Raw genomic sequence first — 21,877 nt, 5'->3', positions numbered from 1 at the left:
TAGTTAGTTCTTGGAAATATTAGCTTGAGCAATTAGACAAGAGAAAGTAAAAAAGGAATAAGGATAGGAAAAGAAGTAGTTAAATTACCATTATTTGTGGGTGACATGATACTGTACATACAATACTGCAAAATACTCTACTGAAAGACTTCTAGATTTAATAACCAAATTCAGTCATGTAGCTGGACACAAGCTGACACTCAAAAATCAACAGCCTTCCTCTATATAAATCACAAACTCACTGAGAGAAATATTAGAGAAACCACACTTTTCACAATAGCATCCAAAAAAATGAAGTACCTAGGAATCAATGTAATAAAGGAAGTAAAACTACAGTACGCTGAAAAAAAGGGGATGGAAGAGGTTGTCAGAAAATGGAAGGATATTACTTGTTCTTGGGTAGGAAGAACCAATATATTAAAAATGGCCATACTCCCAAAATTGTTATACAGAGTTAATGCAACTCTGATCAAAATACCAACAGCATATCTCACAGAATTAGAGGAAACAATCCTAAAATTTGTTTGGAACCAGAAGAGATCAAGAATAGCAAAAGCAATTCTGGGCATCATAGTGCCTGACTTAAAATTATACTACAAAGCTATTGTGATAAAATTAGCATAGTGCTGGCAAAAAAACAGACCTGAGGATCAATGGAACAGATCAGAAGATGCAAAAAAAAATTCCAGACATACTCAGCTACCTTATCTTTGAGAAAGGAGCCAAACACATTCACTGGAAGAAAGATAGCCTCTTTAATAAATGGTGCTGGAAAAACTGGCTTTCCACATACCAAAGATTAAAACTATACCCACATCTTTCACCAGGCAGTAAAGTAAAATCAAAATGGACCAAAGACATAATTTTAAAACAGAAACACTCAATCTGCTGGTAGATAGAACAGGCAGAACTCTTGAAGGTGCCCACATAGGTGTGGACAAAGAATTTATGAAAAAAACACAGACTGCACAGGAACTATCACAAAGAATCAAGAACAGGGGTATCATATTATTAAAAAGCATTTGCACAGCAAGAGAAACCACCGATAGTGTGAAGAGACAACCCACAGCATGGGAAAAAATTTCTGCCAACTGTTCCTCAGACAAAGAATTACTATCAAGAACATATAAAGAACTCAAAAAAATCAGACCCCCCCCAAATTTAAAGACCTAATCCAAAAATGGGCATCTGAAATGAACAGACACTTCTCAGATGAAGAAGTAGAAACAGCAAATATATGAAAAAATGTTCAACACCACCGGTCATTGGAGATGCAAATTAAAACAATGCTGAGATTCCATCTCACCCCAGAAAGAATGGCAATTATCAAGAAATCAACCAATAACACATGCTGGCAGGGCTGTGGGGAAAAAGGACCCCTTCTCTAGTATTGGTGTGAATGTAGACTGGTGCAACTATTGTGGAAATTGGTGTGGACATTCCTCAAAAAACTAAAACCTAGGGGTTCCCTTTGACCCAGCTAGTCCCCCTCTTGGTATCTTCCTGAAAGAATTAAAAGCATCACGGGGTGTGGTGTGGTGCATGCCTGTCATCTCAGCACTTGGGAGGCTGAGGCAGGAGGATCGTTTTGAGTTTGAGACCAGCCTGGGCTACAGAGTGAGCTCAAGGGCAGCCTGAACTGCAGAGTGAGTCCCTGTCTCAAAAAGACGAAAAAAAACAAAAAAAAAACTTTAAGGATTTATAAATTTTAAAGTTAATTATCTTAATTGCACATATTCATTAGGTACAGTGTAATCATCTGACATATGCACACAATGTATAGTGATTAAATGAGAGTAGCACTTCCACCTCTTTAAATATTTAAAAATTTTTCATTAATAATCATACATACATGTTTATTGGGCATAGTGTGATTTTCAATACATATACTTAATGTGTATTGAGCAAGATGTGGTAAAATTAATGTTTCTATATCCTTATTATTTCTTTTTGTTATGAACCTTTTTGAACTTGTAGTTACTGATAAAATATATAATAGGTTATTGTAAACTGCAGTCACCCCACTGTGCTGTAGAACTCTAGAATTTATTACTTTTATCTGTGTTTTGAACCCCTTATCCAACTTTCCTCTCTCTGCCCTCTGTCACTATTCTACAACAATCAGTAGTATTTTCACATGCCAATAACAAACTTGTGAGGAGAAATCATAAAAGCAATCTCACTCAAAATAGCTATAAAAACCACAAACTAACAAAAACAACAATAAAAACCCCTAAGAATAAATTCAACCACAGAAATAAAAAGCCTCTACAGCGAAAATTACTAAATACTGGTAAAAGCAACTAAAGATGGCACACACAAAATGCAAAGACTTCCATGTCCAAGGATGGGAAGAATTAACATTGTTGAAATAGCCAAACTCCCCAAAGCAATTTATAGATCCAATGCAGCCCCCATCAAAATACAAATGATATTCTTTAAAGAACTAGAAAAAGCAATTCTAAAATTCACATGGAAGCATTAAAAAACTACAAATTGCTAAAAAAAAAAAAAAAAGCCAAAAAACCTTGAACAAAAAGACAAAGCTATAGGCATCAGAATACCTGATTTTAAGGTATTTAACAGAGTCATAGTGCAAGGACAAACAGAAACACCAAAACGACACCTGGGATTTGGAGGCAGATTTATTTATGTTGACAGGTACTGATCAGGATCATTCTCAGGATATCAGGCCCCAACCTCTGGTGGTCTAGGGCTTATAAGGAATAAGCAAGCAGGAAGTACAGAGGCAGAATGGCTTGTCAGTTGGGGATTGGTTTATATAATGTGCATCAATCATAGTGACCAGCTATGCATCACAGTGACCAGCCATTTCTAAGAGACTAGAATCAACTGGAATTGGAACAGGAACTATGATCTGGGCAACTAAGAAACTGAAGTATACTGGGGGCACAATTTCTTATTACATTTTCTCCCTCTTTTAGTTTCCCGGCAAATCTTTTCTGGGCATGTTACATGTGATCTTTTGAGACAAGGCCCAACTAGAAGTAGTAATATTAGGGTTGTCAGTGATCCTAAGATGGGTTCTAGCCAAGCTCCCCAATTAAGAGTTTTTTCCTAAATTATTTTTAGGAAGGGGCATAATTTAGGCCTATCTGTTTCATATCATTACTCTGGCAAGATAGTGAACAAGTTAATCTGATCTAGGAGAATGTCCAGTGTGCCTCGGATGCTCATCAAATCTTGGTAAAGTGTTTGACTATTCTATTTCCTTAGGGCAACTGTCCATGGTGTTTAAGGCAAAAATAAAAACACAGCTAGCAGCGGGTAGGGAAGCAAGGACTGGGGTAAGCAGAATCCAGGTCAATTAACAAAAATCACAGCAAGTGGGGCAGGGAAGTAAGGACTGGAAAGACACAAAAATCAAGTGGAATAGGTATGGAGCAATCCTGAGAACAATGTCCTCAGGCTTCAGCTGTGTGTTGACTGGTCAGCACCCAGAGTGACCACAGTACGGCACTGAGTGTGCTGTTTCTTTAAAGTGAGCCTTGGAAGAACTGCCCAGGTAAATTTTCCAGTAGATCTAAGGCTGGATTTCTGAAACTTGTAGTGGTAGCTAATATGCACCTGGGTTATATGTGTGTGCAGGAATGTCTAGAGCTCTAGCTGGCCTTTTAACTTGTTATAAGCTGTTTTTTAACTTTTCTTGAGCTTCGTGACTGCTATGCTGTATGTAGCTTTTATTTAATCTAGTTTTTCAGTTACCTCTGCTATAAATGCAGGCCAATTGTTGCTACCAATGATCAAGTTTGTAGACTGAAACACAGGCTATCTCAATTTCCCAGATCCAAGTCCGTTCACAGAGAGGCAGGCCTGCTGCAGCCCCTGTCAATGGTCCCTTCATGTCCCATCTGTGCCCTGGGATTTTTGCATAGCAGGACCCTACAAAGTTTTATTGTCTTTTCAGTATAGGTAGCAAATGGGAGGTCAGGGCTGCTGACACAGATGCTGAAGCCTGAGCCAGCTAGTAGGGGTATGGGTACCAGTGCTTGAGCCTGCAGAACAAATGGTAGGGGAAGGTCTGGTTCTGATCTTCTAGGAATATAGGGTAAAGTTTTTCTAGTTCAGTCAATTGGATAACCAGAGGGGACTTAGGCCTCTGGATCAGATTATTTTGTGTCATTGCTGGCAGGTCTCCAAATAGCAGGAAGCAGTTTACTGTGATCATCCCTACAAGAGAGTTTTGGGCAAAATAGTTTTGTCTAAGGTAACAAGAGCATATTTAGCCTGTTGAGCTTTATTCCTCACAGAGCTACTTCCATCCGTAAACAGGGTATACTCAGCATCTGTCAGGGTTTTTTTTTTTTAAAGTTCATCCCAGTACAGCATATGGCACCTGGACAATTAGGTCTTAGTCTAAGGTGAGCTTGTCAGCTTTCTCATTCAAAAGGACAGTAGCTGTTGGACTGTGGAGGCAAAGTGGGGAAGGCAGCCCTTAGCAACATAATCCAAATATTTGCACAGGTAGGCCATTGGGTGCTCCCAGGGGCTGACAGTCTGAGTAAGAATCATTGTTTTTGTGAACTCAAGGATCCAGAATTTATAGAAGCCAGCAGCTCCAAAAAATTGTGCAGAGTTTTTCTGCCAGATACTATAGCAGAGCTTTTGTGTCTTTCCAGCAGGCAGCTTGGAAGAGTCATTGATTAAAAGCGCTTTTTATTTTATTTTAAAGAGAAAAGAACAAAACAAAATAACAAAGACAGAAACAAAACAACACAAAGACTATAAAAATGACACACAATTTCAAAACAAGATGATAGGAAATCAACAATGGTTGTTGCATTACTTACTGTTATCTTCAGAGTAGTTGCTTAGATTACCAGATATAGGTATGCAAGATTGATCAAACAATTAAACATGGACTGTTCCTTTCATTAAACCAATAGAAATTAGCAGTACAATTATCCTAGCTATCTTGTGTGTGTATCTCTCTCTCTCTCTCTCTCTCTCTCTCTCTCTCTCTCTCTCTCTCTATATATATATATATATATATATATATATATACACACACATACATCTCCCTTCCTTGTTTCTTTCTTCTTTCCTTCATCCCAGTTCTTCTTTCCTATAGAGCAGTTTCTTTTCCTTTGACAGTATCTAGTGTACCTTTCCATTTTATCTACTCTTTCAGGTTCTTACACTAGCAAAAATGCTTTTTAAAGAGGGAACAAGTTTCTCAAACCTGAGAGGTTGAGTCCAGGTCAGTTGTGAAGAGGGGCTGGCTGACAGGAGCCAATTAAAGGCAGGAGCCATTCTTTAGGTCCAGGTGGGTATACTAGCAGTCTGTGGGTGGCAGAAGACTGAGGCAAAGTATACGGAGGGCAATCGTGACAGCAATGGCAGCTCAGAGATCTTGAACTGGCTTTATAGGCAGGAGAAGTGTATTTCAGCAGTTTGACAGTCCATATTGTTTACTCAGGGCACTGTAACAGAGCCAAATCTGTAGTCAGAACCTTCCCCAAAATAGTTGGAGAGTTTTTAACCCCTTGCAGTAACTGAGTCCAAGTGAGCTGGCCTTCTGTCTCAGGATCTTCCCAGCTGAAGGGGAAGAAGGGCTTATGGGAGCAACTCGCAAGCAGATGAAGGCATATTTTAAATCTAGACATGTAAACCAGGTGGCGTTGGGAGGCAGGCAGCTGAAGTAAGGCTGGAGCATGGTTGGCAGTTAGGCCTGGAGGTGAGTTTTGGCTCATACCTCTGGGAGTAGAGTTTAAAGAATTTCAGGATTGCAGTTGTCTGTCTCAGGCTAATGCAGGAGTCATTGTCCTCTTGGGTAATAGTCAAAGTTGAATATGCAGGGTTAAATTTGAGGGAAGTTGACTACCTTGGTGTGAAAGGAGATGTCTTCCTAGGCTGTAAGTTTGTGCCTGGCAAAAGGAGCAAGAGGCAAGAGTCCTAGTTGCCATGGTGATGGTAACTTTTTGACAGAGGGAACTTTTGAAGGTAGAGAGCTCTGTTTCACTGTCTAGCACAATCACAGGTTTGACCCTGATTTTTACAATGACTGTGGCTCTTGTGGGCCCAATCTGATAAGAGTGTGGTCTGTCTTATCTCTTCTGGATCAACAGGGCACAACTCATTTTTCAGGGCTGACAGTCCAATTTTTCCTCAGTCAAAATGTGGACATTTCTGCATTGAACAGACTCAGAAGCAATTGCTGACAGTCACCTTGGGTGGGGATGCCATCTGACCACGATACCCATAACTGTGAAGAAGAAGGTTTGGGGAGAGGGCCTGTATGGCCAAATGCAGGAAATGGCCAGCTGGAACTAGTTCGACTGGTTGGAAGTAGGCGAGTCAGGAGTAGGGGGTGAAGCTGTTGGCAGCACCTGTGATGGCTGATGAGGGTGCCAAGGCGAGATTCTTCTTTTTCCCTTTTTATTAAGATGCAGGGAGTAGTTTGGTTTCACTTTTAACTCCATAAAAGCCCTTTTTCCTACAGTCAGGGACTGTGAGTTTTGACTAATCAATTCCCACCTCTGACTTCCTACATGTATGTTGTGTACCCTTGAATGATGGTGCAAAAAACAAAGGGTGATGATGGTGCCCCTCAGAGAGAGACCATTCAGATGTCCACCTGGCTGCATCTCTCACTTAGGTGCAACTTAGCTACGGAGGGTGTGAGGCCTCCATTATGCAATGTGTTGATCACCATGGAACTGCAGGTGAGGGCCCAACCAGCCATTGCGATCTGTGCTTCCCAGTCTTGGCGCACAGAAGGAGTAGCCTATTGGCCTATTGCTTATGCTGTCAGGTCCACTCACTCACACAATCATTCAGCAGGCACTCAGAAGTTAAACATTCCAACCCGCTTCCCTTGAGGCCAGCTTTAACTAACAAGACTTGATCAAGCTCTTCTGCTTGAACTGAGCAGGACTGACAGACTAACTGGGGTGCCCCTGGGGGTCTTACTGGAATCAGGCAGGCAGGCAGGCAGGCAGACAGACAGAGAGATTGTGTCCTCCTCCTTTTAGGGCCCGATGTGAGCCACTTGAGCAGGGAGCCAGGAATCCTCCTCCAGACCTCCAAAGGGACTCAAGAAATCTTGAGGGCACACCTTCCTGTCAGGACATGGAGAGGTCCTTCTCCATCCACGAGGGCCATACGCAGTGACCAAAGAAGCCAAAACGGTCAGTCTTCCTAGCTGATGTACCAGATGCAATGACAAACAGAAACACCAAAACAACACCAGGATTTGGAAGCAGATTTATTTACATTGACAGGCAATGATTGGCTCCCAGATATGCTGGAGGAGTGGGGTGGGGATTTCTGTTACCATAGTCATCAAGTATCACCATACTGGTATAAAAGTCAGTGGGACAGGGCTGGGAATATAGCTCAGTGGCATAGCACCTACCTGCCAAGCGTAAGGTCCTAAGTTTGAGTCCCGTACCAAAAAAAAAAAAAAGTCAGTGAGACAGAATAGAGATTCCAAAAATAAATCCATGTATCTCCAGCCAACTTATTGTCTACAAAGGTGCCAAAAACATACACTAGAAAAATGACAGAGTCTTTACTAAATGGTGCTGGGAAAATTGGATGTCTACATGAAGAAAACTGAGACTTGACCCCTGCCTCTTACCCTGAAGAAAATCAATTCAAAGTGGATCAAAGACCTAAACATAAGACCTGAAATTCTAAAACTACAAGAAGAAAACACAAAATGAATACTTCAAGATGTTAGTATAGGCAATGATTTTCTGGATGTGACCCTATAAGCACAGACAACAAAAGAAAACAAATGGGATTATATCAGATTAAAAATCTTCTACACATCAAAGGAAACCATAAAGTGAAGAAACAAGTTATCAAATGGAGAAAATTCTTTTGAAATTCTTCATCTAACAAAGGATTAATATGCAGAATGTATAAGAAACTTCATCCATTTTTAAAATTAGGTTATTTCATTGTTGAGTTAAAAGACTTCTTTACTGTGAATTGTAGATCCTTATCAAATTTAAGATTTTAAATTACTTTCTCCCGTTTTGTTGGAGGAAATTTTAAAAACTAATGACTCTTCAGTCCTATATCAAATTTACTATATCAAAATCAGCACCTCTAGCAGCAGTGGCACCTCTATGGCATGAGTGGTACAGTGTGCTGTTCATATCACCGAAACCTCTAAAAGGTTCACCACCACTGACCTAGAAGTTAAAAAGTTTTTCAGGTGATTCTGATAACCCACCAGGTTTAGGAATCAATGAACCAGCACAATGCTTTTCAAATTTTAATGTGCATACACATCACCTGAAGGTCTTGATAAAATGCAGATTCTGAGGGAAACAGAAATCACTACCAGAACATCATAGTAAGGTGGTGGTGGTCTTAGTTACTTTTCTCTCATTGCTAGACAAAATACCCAATGCCCAAAGTTAAAGGAGAAAAGGTTTATTTAGCTCACAGTTTGTAGAGGTTTCAGTTAATAATCTGTTGGCTCCAAGGCAGAAGGGCAACCACTCATGACAGCAAAAGAGAGCAAAAGCAACAAGGGGCTTAACAGCACCTTTCTGCCCCTTATATCTTATCCCAACTGTTGGCAATAGGGCAGTGCCAAACCAATCAGTGGACTGATTAGTCATCACATACTCTTAATCCCAACATCCCACAATCTAGCTTCAGTCTCTCTGAAACCCTATGACCATAATGAGACTTTGCAGGGGAACACCTAGACACAAACCATAACATTCCACCCCTGGCTCTAAGACTCGTGCACATCCTTTTATCCAAAAGGCATTTAGTCCATCTCCAAAACTGTCCTAACAGTTTCAGAATTGCTAAAAAGTCCAAGCCCCAAGTGTCCCCTGAGATTTAAACTCTTAGCTGGGAACCCCTGCACAGATGAAAAGAAAGATATTTCCAACATTCAGATAGACATTACACAAGATAGACATTTCTATTCCAAAAATGAGAAACAGGGGATACAAAGGGATGGGACCAAAGCAATCCAAAATCCAGCACGGTAAACATGAACTCTTGTAGTTCCATGTGCAGCATCTGAGGCAATCTGTTGCAAAATATGAACTCCAATGGGCTTGGGGGCTGTGTCCCTACAGCACTGCCAGTAGTTGTAGCTCCCATGGTTTTTCTCTTGGGCTGGTTCTGCTTCCTCCTTGCAGTTTTCCTTAGACAATCCACATTCCTAGCTTCTCCAAACTTTTGGGGTATCCACTGCACCTTTGGCTTCACACTCACAGATTCACATGCTGCCCTCTCAGGGGAACATCACCTAGCCTTGCAGGCCTTCTTCTGAAATCTGGGTGGAAGCCTTCCTGACCCCACCACTCTTCCATTCTGCATGCACCTAAAACCAGTGCCACATGGATGATGGCAAGGTCTGCTGCCAGTTGGAGTAGTAGCCAGTTTCCCTCTCTCTTGACTGTAGGTGTCGAGTGCCTGGATCTCTGAGCATTCTGAATGCAATTATGAGGGCCAAATTCTCAAGGCCATTGCCATGGTGGAACATGGTGCCCTGAGGTTTTCCTCTCAAAGCAAGTCTTTCAAGTTTTGCTATTTTGAGGCTGCAAAGGGTGGAGTCCTGCTGGTTCTTGTGATGCCCTCAGGCCATATTTTCTATTCTCTTGTTCTTTCTCAGCAATCAAGATCTCCTCTGCCCTATCTTTGCAGTCCACAGTTTTTATTGGAGCTTCCTTTCTGGCCAAACACAAAATGTTTTAAATTATCCTGCTGGCCTCTTTGGTCTTCTCAACACAGATCTGGCTAAAAGCCCCCAAAAGAAGCCATGCCATGACCTCAACAATAGACTGCTTTGAAATTTCTTTTGCCAGATTAGCCTACTACCCTCAATCTTAGTTTCAAGCAAAGTCTCTGGACATGAACAAAATGCAGACAAACTTTCTGCCAAGGCATAACACACATCATCTGGAATCCAACAACCAATGCAGTCCTTCTTCCCAGCAGAAACCTCCTGAGGCTGATCTTTATCAGCAGGATTTCTGTCAGCTTTCTGGTCTTCTGAGTTCTGACCAGAATCTCTCATACAGTACAGCCTAAGGTGTTTCAGCTCTATTTTTTAATTTGGTATCTCCAAACCTTTCCAAACTCTTCCCATAAGCCATTCTCAAAAGCTCCTCAACCACATGCTCAGCTATAGTTACAGCAATGATCCCATTTCTCTGATATCAACTTCTTAGGTACTTTTCTCTCACTGTTCAGACAAAATGCCCACCACCAAAAGTTAAAAGGGGAAAGGTTTATTTTATTTAGCTCATAGTTTATAGAGGTGTCAGTCCATAATCCACTGGCTCCAAGGCAAAGGGAAACCATTCACAGCAGAAGACAGCAAAATTGACAAAGGGCTTAACAGCACTTTTCTGCCCCTTATATCTTATCCAGACTGCTGGCATCATCCAAACCAATCAGTGGACTGATTAGTAATCACACACCTTAATCCCAACATAACACACTCTAGATTTAGCCCCCTCTGAAAAAGTCCTAAGACCACATGAGGCTTTGCGGGGTAGACACAAACCATAACAGACTCCCTTGGGAGGGCTGCACCAGTTGTTTGCTGCAGCTGTAGTCTTCATCAGCTCTCCTCACCATCCCTAGAGCATATGAATCACCATCTGGGATCAAAACTGGACAGCTAGGTTCACCTCAGACCACAGAGCCTGGAGGACATAAGGGAGAGAGAATGAGCCAGAGGGAGACAATGGTAACATCTGTTCGATGGGGCATATGGTGGTAGAGTGGGAGCTATTCTGACATGTTCATTGGAAGCTGTAGTCATTGTTTGCGATGCTTTGTATCTCCAAAGTTCAGCTGAACACCATGGCTAGAGCTAGAGTCAACTGAATTGTGTGTCCTGGAGCTCTCCCTTGCCTAAAGGTGATCTTGGTAAAAGGAGGGTTTCATTCCTTGTTTAGAGGACTGTGCCCCAATTTTCATGTGCAATATACCTTGCTACTATTCAAAATGAAAAGAAAAGCAGAATGTTGTGTTTGATTCTGATTCTGCTCAGGTAAACATGAGTTAAATTGCAACAGCAAGCATTTATAGTATATTTCTTCCCATAAAAGAAGAAGAAAAGAGTAAGATTATGTCATCTCATGCTCCCCACCTGCAGGTCACTTCCTGTTGAAAATGGACTAACTTAAACCTTGTTTTAATAGCAGTCAACCCCATTTGGCTTATAAAGACACTGTTACAGCTTTATACTGTACAAGGAACCATGGAGAAGCCAAATGGGGACTCTTCAATGTGTTGGTAAAGTGTATCATATAAGAAGAAGATTTTACAGGGGTGGCATGTCTGCTTTGTATGTTTGCATGTGAGATACTATTATTTATTTTTATTTATGAACATAAAAAGCAAATAGTATTGGGTTATAGTCAGTCCACTTCTATGATGGAAAATGATGAAGAGTGTAAAAGAAAATTAGATTTTGTGGGAATGATGTTGCCTGCTGCCATTCCCAAAATTTGTGCTAACTGCAGGATAGACACAAGGCATTACAAGAACAAGACTATGGGAAAGGGAACAAAGTACAGATTTTTTTTTTTCAGATACTGTTGTTGGTTGTTCAAGAAGTCATAGGTTGAATTGGGCATGGTAGCACATGCCTGTAATCCCAGCACTCAGGAGGCTGAGATAGGAGGATTGCTGTGAGTTTGAGACAACACTGGGCTATACAGTCAGTTCAAGACCAGCCTAAAGTATGTGGCAAGACCCTGTCTTGAAGAATAAACAAACAAAAAACAAACAAAAAAAAGCTATGGGTCTCTTTACAATGGTCTAACAATTCATCTGGTCAAAGTCCACAGCCATTATGATGGCCACCTATACACTAACTATTAATCTACCTACTCCACAGAAGACCAAAAGATTACAATGAACCATGGAATATGGAAGCAAACATAGTGGACAGAAGGAAAATGGTTTTGGAACATGTACCACCTAAGTGGAAGTTTGGTTGTGGGAATTAGTCACATCATATTACATCTTTGTTGCCTATAAGAAAATGCCTTTAGAAGCACTCCTTTCTCAAAATTGCCATTTTCTGCTGGACATGTGGCACACACCTATAAGCTCAACACTCAGGAGGCTGAGGCAGGAGGATTGCTGAGAGTTCAAGGCCAGCCAGGGCTACATAGTGAGTTCAAGGTCTACACAGCTACTATATAGCTACCATGTCCACAGAACATAGTTGTGTTTTGTTGATTTGTGGCAGGGCAGTCAAGAGCACAGTGCTGTTTATTCTATGAGCACTTTTCCATCTTCTAAACAAAGATATGCCTAATTATATACTATCCTATAACCACCAAAAGACAGTACTGACAATGATACATTTTTAACTTTCGGTTTTTAATTCTTGTACATTGTAGAATAACAATAGTGAGATCTTCAGTATTATTTTCATGTTTCCCTGAGAGGACCTGGCACAATATTTAAATTTAATTACTTTGGTATGGGCAGTTACTGTTTTTGACAACCAGGGAAGTAGTGTCTCAATATCTTGTATACTTTTAGCATTAAAATGTTTTGTTTTCCACTTTTAATAGGTGATTGATGTTTAACATAGACATTTAAACTGTTGTTAACATGTTAAATTCAAAACAAAATATTTTAGGACTATAAAATAAACTACAAAATGTTGATCTTGGTCAGCTCAGTGATGTGAGCATGTCTTCATATCTTTTCTAACATTACGGTACATAAGTGAATACAACTGCCTTTTAGTGATTTAGTAGTTATGAACTTGAATTATCACCTGTTTCTCATACTTAGATAGCAGAAAAAATTTCCCACTTCTGAATATTTTTCTCCATGCTTTCACATTAAGAATCTTTGAATTATTTCCAGGGCTGTATAAATTACACTTATTTTGAAGAAAAATGATAATTTTCAGTTTTGCCCTTACAAGTTTTCTTTTAGGTAACATTAATATATCTGAAACAGTACAAATCTTATAGAAGGGCCTTGTGCTATTTAATGCTGCTGGTAGAGATCTTAATTGACTTAAGAGTTTTATAAATGAACTACTTTTGATAAGAAATTTATTCTGTCCTAGTTTTCTGAATAGGAAATCATAGACAGGTTGATTTGGATTAAATGTGCTAACAAAGTAGTTTTAAATTTTTGCTGTTAGGTAAACTCTACCTTTTAATATTTTAAATGTATTATAATAAAGCCTGTATGAAAAAGTTTCCTTTATTTGGTTAAGAGATTTTGTCTATGAATATTTTTATTCTGATATACAAAATCCCTACAGTTAAAAATAAAATGGATTGGTTATGGTAGTATATGCCTCCAATGTCACCTACTTGAGAGGCTGAGGTAGGACTGAAGCCAGTCTGGGCAATTTAGTGAGATCTCGTGTCCGGAAACAAGGTGGGAGTAGAGATCAGTATAAGACTGCTTACTTTGCATGTAATGCGTTCTGGTTCAATCCCCAGTACCAAAAACAAAAACACCACAGTTAAGAACAGTTGCAAATATGATGCAATGATGCATACTAAAATTAGTGGGAAAATTTTAAGAAGAAAAAGATATTTGAATATCAAAGTATTTCCCAAGTGTTTATTCATTAAAAAAGTAAACATAGTAACTTTATAGCTGAAAAATCTAGCAGGTAATATCACCTTCCATCAAGTGATTTAAGGTTAATGTGACCAGTAGTTGAGACTTTCTGACACCATGTACCTCTGAAAGAAAGGCTGAGAAAAAGCACATCATCTTCGTGGTGATCTTCAAAATTGACACCTCAACTTACCCCTGAGAAAATACTAGACAAACCCACACTCAGGGATGTTTTACAAAATACCTAACCAAAGCTCTTTTTTTTTAAAAAAAAAAAAAAAAAAAGGCAAGATGTGACAAGAGAAACTAAGAAGCAGACACAGACTAGAGAAGACTTGGAGACCTGACACTATACTGGATTGAATCCTGAACAGAATGAAGAGTGGATTCAAATAGTCTATAGTTTAATTCACAGTATCATTCCAGTGTTAACTGCTTTGATAATTTTACCACGTAAAGTACTAACATTAGTGAAGGCTCAGTGAATGATACATGGTGTCGTACTTTTCTTCTTGCTGAGACAAAATACTCGACATCCAAAGTAAAAGGAGGAAAGGTTTACTGTAGCTCACAGTTTGTAGAGGTTTCAGTCCATAATCAGCTGGCTCTAAGGCAGGGTGGCAGGACAGAGGGGGCTTGCAGAGGAGAAATAGTTCATGACAGGTAGAAGACAGCAAAAGTAGCAAGCAGCAAGCAATAAGCAGCAATCCTCTTTCTGTCCTGTATATCTCATTCAGGCTGACCATCTTCATGGCTGGTATCACTTATACCCAAGGTGGGAGAGCCTTAATCCTAGCATCACATCATGTATCAATCCTAGCACCGTGTCCTTGATTGTCCAGCATCACATACCCTAGCTCTAACCACCTTTGAGAAGCCCCACTTATGACTATGTGAGACTTTGGGAGACATCTAGATACAAGCCTTAACACATGGGAACTTGCTGTATTATTTTTGTAACCCTTCTGTAAGTCTAATATTATTTCAAAATATTAAGTTTTTTAAACTACACAGATTCTGATACTGTAAACCTGGAAGCCCCAGGTTCTGCTTTTCTAACAAGTTTCCAGCAGAGGTGAAACCCCATTCTGAGCACCAGTGATTCTCAAACTCAATGGTGCATCAGAATAACCTATAGAGGATTTAAAAACAGATTGCTGGGCCTTACTCCCAGTGTTTCTCATTCACTAAGTCTGAAGTAGGGCCCCAAAATTCACATTTTTAGCAACCTCCTTGATGATGCTGATGTTACTGATGGAACAAGAACAGTTCTTATGTTTTTAAAGGGTTATAAAAAATTTACAAAAACAGGAATATGAAACAGAGCCTGAGTCTGGCCTTCAAAGACTAAAATATTTAAAAGAAATGGTTAAGCCCTAGACCCTTGCTACTTAGAATAAAGTTTTTTTAAAAAAAGTTTTTATTAGTACATATTTGCGGTACATAGTGATTAGATTCTGCGTGGGGAGTTAGTACATGTACATAACACATCTTAATTCTTTTCACTTCCACCTCTGCTACCTTCTCACTCCTTCCATCTCTTGGTTCTCTTCCCATTTGCAAAAGATCTGGTAGAATAAATCTGAAATAACTACAATAATTTTAAGAATTAGATTTGTGTTTTGTGTCTTTCTCATCTGTCTTTTTTTGTTTTTTGAGAAAGCAACTTGCTATGTATTCCAGACTGGTCTTGAACTTACTCTGTAACCCAGGTTGGCCTCGAACTTGTGGCAATCCTCCTGCCTCAGTCTCCTGAGTGCTGAGAATACAGTTGTTCACCACAACATCCAGCACCTTAGGGTAAAATGGAATTTCAGCGTTGCTTTAATTTGAATTTCTTTAGTGGCCGATGAACATTTCTTTATGTATTTATACTTTGCCACTTGTATTTCTGCAGACAAGTGTCTATTCATTTCACTTGCCTATTTTTTGATTGGCTGCTTTATTTTGGGGGGAGTTCTAACTTTTTTGAGTTCTTTATATAAAGTACTAGTCCTCTGAAGAATAGCTAGCAAAAAGTATTTCCTGTTCTGTAGGTTGTCTCGTCATTCTGTTGACGCTTCTTTTGTTGTGTGGAAGCTTTTTAAATTGATATGATCCCATTTGTTTTTTCTTGGTACTATTTCCTTCAGAACTAGGGAACCCAGAGCTTTTACACTGACCTACTTCCCCAGCTCTTTAACTTTTTTAAAAATTTTCTTTATTTTGAGCCAAGGTCTCACCAAATCACTCAGGTTGGGCTCCAACTTACAATCTCCCTGCTTCATCCTTGGAGGGCTGGGATTATGAGTGAGTGGCACTAAAACTTAAAACAAAACAACAACAACAACAACAAACATTGCTTGGCTGGGGATGTAGCTCAGTTGTAGAACACTTGCCTAGTATGTGCTACACAAGCCCTAGCATGGTTTGTGTACAAAGCCCTGGGCTCAAGCCTGAGCATCACAAAAACAAACCAAAAAGCTAAAAGACACTACTACCTAGGTGTGCCCCTTAGTGATTCTTAGTTCATTTGGCAAAGGTCCTTGGCACCAGTGTTTTTAAAATACTCATTCTTTAGTGTGATGTGCAATCAAGCTTGAGAATTACTGAGTTAGACTGTGTGCCTCAGAAAAAACCTGCCCGCCCCTGCCATCCCAGAGAGTCAGAGACGAGCCCAAACAAAACAGGGTCCCTGAGCCCAAACAGGGTCTTTCCTTCAATTTCACACTCATTTCAAAAAGTGGAGCTACACTTTCGTGAAATCATCAAACCAAAACATGAAGTCAATATTATATCTCACCTGTGTCCCCTCTGAAGTGAACATAAAGGAAGATGGGATTATGTATCAGTAATCATGAAGGATACCACACAAAAAGCAAGCAAACTCAGAAGGGTCTGAGTAGATGGGCTAGGAGAAACAGACAGCAATAGAGTGATAAAGGAGAGATTTTCCCTATGACGTGGCTGAGAGGTAGCAGGGCACAGGGTGTTAAGCGAGCTAAGGGAAGGGGAGAAAGACCCTTGCAGGCTGAGAAACGGTGGTGACACTTGAAGAAACAAATACCTTTCACCTCAGCCCAACTCCAACATTTTTTGGTTTTCCATGTGAGCATTATCAACACCAGAGGTCTCTATCTGGCCAACTCCTTCACACTCTTACCCTTTGCTTATTTCACCTACAAAGAGGAAAGCTCAGAGCCTCTTCTCCTTATAGCCCCTTCTAGAAAAGGTCTGTGTTTGTTCTCTTACCTGTGCTTTCCTCGGCCTGATTGAAACCACAGATCTGGCAGATGCTCTGGACCCACTTATTCATGTCCTCTTCTGTCTCAGCCACCAGGTAAAAGGTTCGCTCGCTGGTCTTAATATCAAACACAAAACTATCCTGAAGCTCCTTCTTGTTGAAGGTCAGGCCTGCATCCACCTGCTCACAGAAGTTCAGGTTGATGATCCTTAGGGGCTTTTTGGAGTGATCATTCTTGTAGTACTCCAGCACATCTGGGTCACCACTCATCCGGCCACTCCGCAGGATAAACCAGCGTTTCTTCCAGGCCTAAACACACCAGGAAGGAGCAACGAGATGGGAGAGATGCTGTCAGTTATTTCAAAGCTTTTAATATGTCCTTAGACACTATAGGTTAAAGTGGGCACTGCTAGACCTGCAGGCTGCTCATAACTTATGTCTCCCTTTCAAATTTCCCAGAGTTTCAAAAATGGAGGATGATTTTAGAATGCGAGTTATTGTAACATTTCACTATGGAGTCAAGGTCTTATGACTACAAAAGAAAATGTAGCATTCCTACATTTTAAATCAGGAAATTAAATGAGGCCACTTCAGAGCAACTATTCCTTTCAGGCTAGAATACAGATCCAAACTCTTAGTACTTTTAGGCAGGGTTACAACTTACAAAACCATAACATATGTGTTTGATTATAGATGGGGACCCTCCAAAAAAGGATGGTGAGTTAAAGAAACAATGTCACACAGTAAGTAACAGAAAAATAAGTTTCCTAACTTTTTACAATGTGTTTTTTACTAAATCATGATGTTTTAGAAGAATCACACAGAAAAATCCTTCTAAAAGTCCCTGAAGCACATAACTTCAGAATTTTTTTTTTGTTTACCACTATGCATGTCTCTGGGACTTATAGTTGTGCCTTGCTCATATTAAGCACTCAGTATGTATTACTTAATGGACTCCCCATACCATCCCACACTATAGAATTTAAAACTTGATTACATATTACTTTATACTATCTTCTGTATCCCATTTTGTCACCAACAGTGAGCAGATATCACACTAAATGATAAAAAAATTACACATAATCCAGAATTTTTGGTTGAGTCTATGCTTTACCACTGAATTACTGCATGACTTTTGACTAAGTCATTTACCTCCTTTCAACTAAGTCATTTGCTTTAACTATATAAAGAAAATCACCACTACCATCATCACTATCTACCCTTCTACCTCTTGGGGTTTTAATTATGGAAATGTGCCCACATACTTTGTGTAAAACTCTAACACTTAAGCACCTAAAATACCATATCTGTGGATAATGTGTACACACCTCCTGGGATATAAACTCCGTTGCTGCAGGGATTCTTTATTATGTGTTCCATACTATATGGTGTTTAGAATTGTGCCTATCTTATAGCTGATCAATAAATACACCTATTAATTAATATATATTAATTACATGAAATCCTTACAGCACATAGTAGGTCAAGGGGGACCACAACTGGTGCCTAATAAGGTTCAGATTGAAATGAAAACTGAGGTATAACTGTACACAATAGATTTAAGGAAAATAAAAAATAAGTACTATTTATTTGCAGTCCCCTAAACTCTTGCTCAGGTCACTGGTTTGAGAACTCTGCAGGTGCACACAGACACAGTGTGTGTGGGGGCAAGGTGCATTTAAAGAAGGTATTGTTAACAGTTCACCTGGTGTTTCATTCAATATATATCCCCCTTGTCTCTGTGGAAGAAGCCATCCCCAAATCACTGATGTGCAGATGTACACATAAACAAAACATACACAGATACCCTTGAAAAGACGACAGTGATGTTTGCTACAGATAACTTCAGAGCCTGTTGGGTTCTGCTTGCAAGGAAGTGGTGCAGGCAGATAAATGGCTGCCTACAAAATGCTAATAAATTTACAACAGAGAAGGCAAGGCTGTCTACTTGAGTTCCAAATTCACTTCCCTCCTTTGCCACAACTCCTTACCAATTTCACACATTTTTAAAAAAATCCAGACAATCCAGAATCAAATGTAAACAATCTCAAAATGTCTCATCTCAGTGATGGCTTGCTTCCTTGGTCCCTTCATCTGAAATGGATCTCCACTTCCTCCAAACCTCCATAATGTTTTAATATACTTTTCACTGTGTGTCATTTTTATAACCCATTACAGATATTTCTGTACTTAACTATTTCTAAACAGACTAATAGTGAGGATTCTTCTCACTGAGCCTTTCGTACCTTGCTGCTCTCATTGATGTTTCCTTTCTCTTTTCCTCACTTCTCTATTTCCTTGCATCCTTACATCTATTCAACCAACAAATACTCAGTGATGGTGGAACCTATGGCATGTGTGCCACAGAGGGTTGTTTGTTATCACTGAAAGCTCTAAAAGGTTTGCCATCACTGCTCTAAAGATTATTCTAGATGGATATAATATGAATTCCTGGTCTCACAGAACTTACAGGTACAAAACAAATTACAATTATTTATTATTCTCTAAAAGTATTGGATAATTTTATGAATACATGTCTGCATAACCTGTGGAATCTTCCTGGAATGTCTTTCACCTTACCTCACCTACCTGGAGAATTGTTATGACTCTCTGTCCCAGCTCAAATGTCACTTCTAGAAGGCCTTCACTAACTCCCCCAGGTAGAACTGGTGCTCCTTCTGTGTTCCTTTAATAACTGACACTTTTGCCTACTTGGCCATTTCTTCCTCTAAATTTGGCATTGCAACTGTTTATATGTTTTTCTCCCCTTTAAGCCCTTAACATCTTAAGGTGTGGGTCCTGTGTGGCCAATGGCTACTTGGCAGTTTGCTTAATAAACATATGGAATTCACTGACGATCTGTTGGGATTTTTTAATTCAATGAATATTAATTTCTTCAAGTTAGTAACTGCAATTTAAAAAATACAACTTACCTTTCACAGTAGGAAGTATGAAATGACATAAAGAAGACTACAGAAACAAAGTAAGATAAGGATACAAACTGGATTCTCTGTAATGTGTGTTCTCTTGCATCTGTTCCTTTCATTCTGATAAGTAGAGTGACTATGTAATAAATATTTATAAAGGGGTTTGGGAGCTTTCATTGAAAAGTGCCCCATGCCACAGAAATGAAGAATTCCTTTTTGATTATGACATATAATGCAGCAAGATCTCACTATGTAGTTCATGCTGGCCTTGCACTCACTATGTAGTCCAGGCTGGCCTCAAACTCAGGGCAATTTTCTTGCCTCAGCCTCTCGAGCACTGGGATTACATGTGTGTGCCACTAGGAAACATAAATATGCTGTTAAAGACAAAGTGTTTTCAGGTCTGCTCTCCTACTTACAAAAAATCTCATACAAAAATTAACTCAAAATGAATTATGAAAAAAACAAAGGCAAAAAATGAACTATGGACTTAAAATATAAAACACAAATGGAGTTTAGCAACCTATAAAATTATATACCCAAGTGAAGTTTATTCCAAAGAGGTAAGGGTAATTCAAATTTGAAATAAATCAATGTAATAGAGGGGAACTTTTCAACTTGATAAAGAACATCAACAGAAGACCAACGTTCAATGTTATACTTTGTTTTGAAGACTAAATGTGGGCCAGGGAGATAGCTCAGTGGCCTAAGCGCCTGCCTGGCAAGAACAAGGTCCTGAGTTGGATTCCTGGTACAAAAAAAAAAAAAAGACTAAATGCTTTCCCCTAAGATCAGGAACAAGGCAAGGATGTCCATACCTATCATTCTTATCCAACACAGTACTAGAAGTTCTAATCAAGTATTAAAGCAAGAAACATAAAAAAGGCATATAGATGAAAGGAAGAAAAACAATACCCTGCATTTTCAGATTTTTGTCAATACAGAAAATCCTAAGAAATCTAAAACACACAAATAAAAACACACCTCTGGGGACTCCAAGGTCTCAGGATACAATATAAAAACACAAAAACCAATTTACTTGTATGTGCTATCAATAAACATGTGGGCATAGAAAATAGAAGACTGTTGGGCCTGAGAGTGTGGCTCAGTGGTAGAAGGCCTGCCTAAGATGCTTAAAGTCCTCGGTTCAGTCCCTAGCACCACAAAAAAAAAAAAAAAAAAGAAAGAAAAAATATAAATTTTTAAATGAAAAAGTATAAATTTAATGAAATCTGTGCACAGTATGTGTGCCAAAAATCATATAATAGTGATGAAAAAAATCAAACAAGATCTAAAGAAATATACCATGTTCATGGACTGGAAGATTCAACATGGCAGCCATTTTTGTAGATGTAGACAAAATTATATTCTAAAATGTGTATGGAAAAGCAAAGAAAGCATAATAGCTAAGACAATTCTAAATAATAAAATGAAAGGAATTAATGTACCATATTTTAAAACTTGTTACATAGTTATAATAATCACAATTATGTGGTCCTGGTAGAGAGATGTGTAGACATATAGAACAACAGAGTTGAACACAGAATGCAAAATATTAGACCCACATTACATGCTGAATTATTTTTTGGCAAAGGTGCAAAAGCAATTAAATAGAAAGAACAACAGCCTTTTCAACAAATGATGCTGAAGCAGTTGGGTGTCTTTAGAGGGAGAGGTGGTGGTTGATCATAATCTCACACTGTTACACCTTAGAGAAAAACTAAATCAAAATGAACCATGAACTTAAACGTAAAACTTTAGGACACTTAAGGAAAAAAATAGGTGGAAATATTTATCTTCTCATGATCAATCGTTTCTTCTATAGCATTAAATGAAATAAACACAAATTCTGCTGAATGCTTTAAGGGAAAAAAGAAAAGCAAAATCCAAATACTCCTTTTCATGTAACTTACAATATTTGCAAAGTTGCAAAGTTAAAATAAGACATTAATATATGTCCTTAAAATAGGCAGCAGAGTCTTACAAGTACCATAAAAAGACATAACATACTATTACAGCACTGAAGCAGGAACTCAAACTTCTAATCATGGAGAGAAAGGGGGGAAATACAAGGGAAGAAAGGGAAAGGACATGGTTTGTGTCTAGATGTTTCCTCCAAACCTCATGCAGTTATAGGTTTTTTTCAGAGGTGGCTGAATCTAGAGTG

General features: G+C 39.1%; 1 protein-coding gene across 1 annotated transcript in view; it reads right to left on the bottom strand.

The window, feature by feature from the left end:
• The window catches only part of Gab2 (GRB2-associated binding protein 2), a 113,689-nt gene that overhangs the window by 57,722 nt on the left and 34,090 nt on the right, over nt 1-21,877 (bottom strand). The window contains exon 2 of the mRNA XM_013512021.1: nt 16,792-17,092. Coding sequence (XP_013367475.1) covers nt 16,792-17,053 — 262 coding nt within the window. The 5' untranslated portion in view covers nt 17,054-17,092. The remainder of the gene's footprint in view (nt 1-16,791; nt 17,093-21,877) is intronic.

The sequence above is a fragment of the Chinchilla lanigera genome, unplaced genomic scaffold, assembly GCF_000276665.1.
Source record: "Chinchilla lanigera isolate Chin_1 unplaced genomic scaffold, ChiLan1.0 scaffold00013, whole genome shotgun sequence".
NCBI lineage: Eukaryota > Metazoa > Chordata > Mammalia > Rodentia > Chinchillidae > Chinchilla > Chinchilla lanigera.
The sequence above is the reverse complement of the archived record's forward strand: the minus strand, read 5'-3'. Positions and strand labels throughout refer to the sequence as shown.